Source organism: Catharus ustulatus, chromosome 22 (assembly GCF_009819885.2).
Source record: "Catharus ustulatus isolate bCatUst1 chromosome 22, bCatUst1.pri.v2, whole genome shotgun sequence".
NCBI classification, from domain to species: domain Eukaryota; kingdom Metazoa; phylum Chordata; class Aves; order Passeriformes; family Turdidae; genus Catharus; species Catharus ustulatus.
Window position 1 is genome coordinate 4,798,567 of NC_046242.1, and position 6,000 is coordinate 4,804,566.

Below are 6,000 nucleotides of genomic sequence, written 5' to 3' on the forward strand. Positions count from 1 at the left end.
TCCTCACCGCCCTCCCTGGCTGCAGGAATCCCATCTCTCTCTCCATAGGAGCTCCAGCCATTAACTCACAGCCGCCTGTTAATTAAAGAGATGGACTCAGTTCCCTCTGACCTTTACCTCCGGAGCTATCCCTGCAGGCAGCGAGCTGTTAAACACCGCGTTCCCTTTCGGCAGGAGCCTCTACCTTGGCCATGCTCCAGGGAGGCCTGGGCTGCCTTGCTCCATCACCAGGCGTTGCTAACAGCCTCCTGTCATCACCATCCCTATACATGAAATCCTGTATGCTCCCAGATCCCTGCCCAGCTCCACCTCCCGTCAGTAATCCCGTTAGCCTGGCAACTGTCGTGTCACGGAAGAGCGCATAAAACTGTTGTTTGGAAGCAATATGTAATCTTCCAACCTGCTGCGTGTAGCTGGGAGATGGTTTATTGATTCAGACCCTTGTGATTTGGTATTTGCAATAACAGACTCTGCATGTGGGAGATCGTCACAGCACTTGTGCCTGGCAGGGTTTTGCTAATAAACATTAGACCTACGGAAGGCGCCGTGCGCCGGTGTCACCGAGGTGAGACGGGGGGATGTGGAGCTGTCCCACCTCGGTGAAGCACATCCTCGAGTTCAAAAACCCAGCAGAATATATCTGCAGACATGGCTTTACCTCTCCCATCGTAGGATAATCACTACATCCTCAGGACACCGCTGTTTCCCAGGCTGTGAGTGGCAGCCAGGGCTCCCGTTTTGGCAGGGAGCTCTGGGTAGTCAGCACGATGCTCCCACCAGCGCAGCCCCTCGCTCATGCTCGTCGTGCAGAGGCACGACAGCAAAGCCAAAATGCTACGGCAGTGACTTGGAGAATGTTCCTTTTCCTACACAGCCGTAGGAGTTGTCGCGAATTCAGCGTTCCCGACTCACCAGCCCTTTTTGGCAGTGGTGCAGGGATGAGACATCCCTCCTGGTAGCCCATGCTTCGTTTCTGAAGGGCAGTGCCTGGAAGTCATCCCCCTCATTCCCATTCCCAGGCAAGACCTGATCCAATGCTTTGGGCAGCAATGCTATTTTTTTCCCAATTAACCGCCCAGTCGGCGATGACTGGCTGTTACTGGTGATTTATGGAGAGTCTGAATAACTCAGTTTGTCTAAAATATGTGGCAACTTTGCCTTGAAAGGATGGGTCTAGATGGACGGGTCACCTGCTGTTAACTAAACGGCCATAGATCTCCATACCAGGGAAAAGGCAACAGCAACCACACAGTTATATTTCAAACACAATTAATAAGAAAACAGTGAGTTTTTTGTGCCTCCAACTTATATTAGGCTGTAGGCACTGAAAAGAGGGACTGTAAAAGCCCAAGGGGTCCCAGCTCTTGGACTAGCTGGTGATAACGACGTGGAGTAATTAGAGATGAACTCCACTTCCACTCTCGTTTTTCAGATTATTACAAGCTGAGCAGGACTCGTGGGCAGGATGGCACCGGCAGCTGTGCGCTGCTCCGCTGTTACTCCTTTCCCCCGTAAAGTCCAGAGGCAGAATTCATTAGACAAGAGCAAATTCTGTGTGTAAGAGGAAAAAGCCAAATCTAGGAGGAAAATCTGAATGAGAAATGACAAGTCTGGTGCAATGAGTCTGAAAAGCCACTCGGCGCAGAAGGAATAGCCTGAAAGCAAGCCTGGTGCGAGGAGTGGGAGCGAGACGGGAGCGGGGTGGCGAAACCGGAGCTCTGAGAGCTGAGCAGAGGGAGGGGATGATTCTGCCTCGCTCTCTGCTTCTCTGCTGCGAGAAAGCCCCAGTCACAGGCACATACCGTAGCATTAGAGGATGCAATATGCTTTGCCACAGGACATTCATTTAAAAATATGTTTGAGCATCCCACTTCCAAACGGAGTTTTCGGCTCAGCCTTTTCCACCAACTGCTGACAACATATTTCCCTGTAAATCACTCGGGTTTCGGAGTGGATGGTGGTGTCTAACAGCTGTAGCGAAAGGAGACGGTGGGGATGGGTCTGTGCCTTTGGGGGGAGTGGGATGCACTCACTGCACACGTGTAATTTTAGGTGGTTCGCTGGGAAATGCTGAATCTCTGCAGCTTTTCCTCCCCGGTATGTGCAGGGGATTTAACAGGTGCATTTCAGCAGGAGTGGGGGGCACCTGCGAGAGTTTGAATTTCCTCTGTTTGCTCTCACACCGCGGCGTTTCCTTGCCTGCAGGCAAGGGGCTCTGCTGCCTGCGCTGGCAGCGTGAATTCTCGCCGAGAAAGTTTCTGCTGCCTGTTCGGGGCTGGGAACACGAGCAGCCGCCTGTTGCAGGCAGGGAGAGGAGGCAGGGAGTACTCCATACATCACGTTTGAACTGCCGTGGGTGATGAGCCTACTCATCACAGCCGCGTGGGTAATTCATGAGCAGAGAGGAGGGCTGAGCTAATTGGGGGCGTTTTTCACCCGGAATAGTCTCCGCAGCAGCGATGGGTGGGCGGGAGGTGCCCGGTTCCCGCTGACGCCGCTCTCCCCTCTCTCCGCACAGGGGGGTTTGCGGAGCTGCTGCTGGTGCTGCTGGGGCTGAAGGTGCCCGGTGCCCTGGGCTGCCCCACCGACTGCGTGTGCTACCCCTCCCCGATGACCGTCAGCTGCCAGGCTCACAACTTCGTCACCATCCCCGAGGGCATCCCCGAGGACAGCGAGAGGATCTTCCTCCAGAACAACCAGATCACCTTGCTGCTGCGGGGCCACTTCAGCCCTTCCATGGTCACCCTCTGGATCTACTCCAACAACATCACCTTCATCGACCCCAACACCTTCGATGGGTTCGTCAACCTGGAGGAGCTGGACCTGGGGGACAACCGCTACTTAAGGGCTTTAGCTGCAGACACTTTCCAAGGGCTGGTGAAACTCCACGCCTTGTATCTGTACAAGTGCGGGCTGAGCTCCCTCCCCAGCGGGATTTTCGGTGGCCTCCACAACCTGCAATACCTGTACCTGCAAGACAACCACATCGAGTTCCTTCAGGACGATATTTTTGTTGACTTGGTTAACCTCAGCCATCTTTTTCTCCATGGAAACAAGCTCTGGAGCCTCCATCAGAACACGTTCAGGGGACTAATAAACCTGGATCGGCTGCTCATCCATCAAAATCAGCTGCAGTGGATTCATAGGCGGGCTTTTCATGACCTCCGAAGATTGACCACCCTTTTCCTGTTCAATAACAGCCTCTCGGAGCTGCAGGGGGACTGCCTGGCCCACCTGGGAGCCCTGGAGTTTCTCAGGCTGAATGGGAACCCGTGGAGCTGCGACTGCAAAGCCCGTTCCCTCTGGGAATGGCTGCACAGGTTCAGAGGCTCCAGCTCCAGCGTCATCTGCGAGTCCCCCGAGCAGATGCACGGCAAGGACCTCAAGGTGCTAAGAGCGGAAGACTTTAGGAACTGTTCAGGGTCCGAGTCGCTCCACCAGATGAAAACACACACCTTCTCTACAGCGGACAGAGGAGCCTCCAAATCCCACCACCCTCACCACTCCTCCAAGGAGAAGGGCAAGGAGCGAGGGGCTGAGAACAGTTTGCACAGCAGCCAGCCCGCCGGCCCCCCCGGCTCCCGGCCGGGCTACCGCAAACCCGGCAAGAACTGCACCAGCCACAAAAGCCGTAACCGAACCTCCAAACCGGTGTCCTTGGGGCCGCGCAAAAACGGGCAGGAGGTGCCAGACTATGTGCCTGATTATCAGCACAAATACAGCTTTGGGGCCATGCCCACGCTGTCCCCCAAGCGCAAGGGTAAGTGCACCCGGCGGACGCCCATCCGCCCGCCCAGCGGGGTCCAGCAGGCCTCCGGCTGCCCGGGGCTCAGGGCATCGCTCCTGGTTTTTATGGTGGTGTTGGCGGCCGTCATCCGCTGAGCCCCCCTCCCTCCGGCCGCGGACGGAGCGGAGCTGTACTGCCACCAATCTACAAAGGACCAGAGTTTCTTTTCTTCTTCTTTTTTTGTACGTGGCTCAGCGTTGGCCTGGCGAAGGGAAGAACGTTGTCTCGGCTTCTGAGGGTTGTCTCCGCGCCCGGCCGGACTGTGCCGAGCGCAGCGGGAGCAGATTAAAAGGCATTATCACACCTTGTCACAAACAGCCTAACCGAGCACCTACAACAGCAACAAAGCCAACCTTACAAAAAGCAGATAACGGGGACGGTAACCAATTTGTCGGTGACAACACCCGGACAAATGGACTGTATCCATGCTCTTGTGAAATCCCGTTCGTTCGAGAGCGCTCCGAGCGACCCCTCCAATTACCGAAAGGAACATAATTGCTGTAAAAACCATCACCGATTAAGCCTACACTGTTTCTCTCTGAAAGTGAGTGCAAGGACACTGATGTAATAAGGACATTTGGTTCTCCCACGTTTTAGCCCTTTTGGCTCCAAACCCAGAGGCCAAAGTTGGCTGGGAATCTCTTAGAAGACAATCTCAAACCCCTGAATATCTCAGGCATTACAGCAGAACAGGGCTTGCCTGCTGGGCTTGGAGTAGCCAACAACCAAAGGAAAGACTGATTAGAGGTGGAATTAAACAAAAAAAAAAACAAACCCCAACAAACCCAACACATAAAGAAATGAGGTACCCGCAGGAGGTGTGTTTTTTGTAACCATGTTCACACATCTGAGGAAAAAAAAAACCCCAACAATTGCACAGGCTCCCCCTCTTCCCCTCAATTATCCATATGTATGTCTTACAATGTTTATAAACTATATGGAAACTGTATCTTCAGAACTAAGGATTGTATTATTGAATTTATAGCAGACCAGTATACGATTTTTTTTTTTTTTTCCTTGAGAAAACAAACCGGCAGCAGTGCCTACAGATGCTGAAAGCCATCGGGCGGGCTCAGTACACGCGGGGGAACCACAACGGACCAATGTTCTCAGCAATTCAGAGCACTAAACTTTGGGAGGGGTTGGGGGGTGGTTGTGTGTGATGCAGCAAAGTCCATACCCAGAGAGCCAAAATTCACCCTTACATCCTAATTTATAACTGGTGGTGGGGAGAAAGAGAGATTAATTAGCCCAAATAAATAGAGCCATAGAGCTCTGTCTCTGGAGAGCACTCGGAGGCCCCAGGGAGGAAAGGGGCTGGTTTGGGGCTGGAGGCACAGAGGGGCTTCCCAGCCTGGTGGTGGCGTGAGGACCTTTATAGCTGGACTAAGGTTTTCACTGGGGCAGCAAGGAGCAGCTCCCAGGCTGCAGACAGACCTGACAGAGTCAGGAGGGGTTTTGTTTCTTAAAAGGAACAGATTCTGGAACAGTCAGATAAGGGGGGAAACTACAGCTTGTAGAGGACCGGCGAGGAGCGCGGTGCCCGAGGTTTGTGGTCCATGGCAGGAGAGACAAATCTTTGGTCCAAGAGAGCTGTGGTACAAAGGGGGTTGTGGGGAGGTGGAGGAGAGGGAGCAGGGCATCCTGTTCCCCTCTTCCTGGGTCAAACAGTGTGCTGGAGGGATGTGTTTGTGGTCGGGGGCATGGCAGAGCCGGCAGCTCCACTGACGGCAGCCCACGGGCTCGGGGAGGTGCTGCCCAAATTCTGCAGCTGGTGTGAATTCCCTGTCAGCGTGGATGTGTGAGACCAAACAGACACTGAAGTTAATGAAACAAAGGAAATAAAAGTGATCTTGGACAAGAAAAGGCTTCTGTTCTTTCCGTAACCGTATCTCACTGGCGATATTTCGAGCCTGTGGCTCAGGTGTGGGGCAGGAAATCCTGAAGAAAACAGCTGGAATTTTCCATCAGACACACAATTAGCTCCAGGAAGGATGCGCCAGCTAGAGAAATCTGCTCTCCCAACCACTTTGGGGAAGGGGGCAGGGTATTTACATAGTGGCAGATCCCTTGGAGGTATCTGGAAATGAAAAGGGAAACTCCCACTGAAAAGAGAAGTAGAAAATTCCCCAATGCACTTGTGTTTACGAGCAGCTGGATGGTGAGAGTGGGAAGCTGGAGGGGCACGGCCTCCTCTCTCTGTCTTGCAAGCA

General features: G+C 53.5%; 1 protein-coding gene across 1 annotated transcript in view; it reads left to right on the forward strand.

Moving 5' to 3' along the window:
* RTN4RL1 (reticulon 4 receptor like 1) overlaps positions 1–5,653 on the forward strand; it is a 29,519-nt gene extending 23,866 nt beyond the window's left edge. The window contains exon 2 of the mRNA XM_033078459.1: positions 2,519–5,653. Within this exon, the coding sequence (XP_032934350.1) occupies positions 2,519–3,882 (1,364 nt within the window). The 3' untranslated portion in view covers positions 3,883–5,653. The remainder of the gene's footprint in view (positions 1–2,518) is intronic.
* The last annotated feature ends 347 nt before the right edge of the window (positions 5,654–6,000 follow it).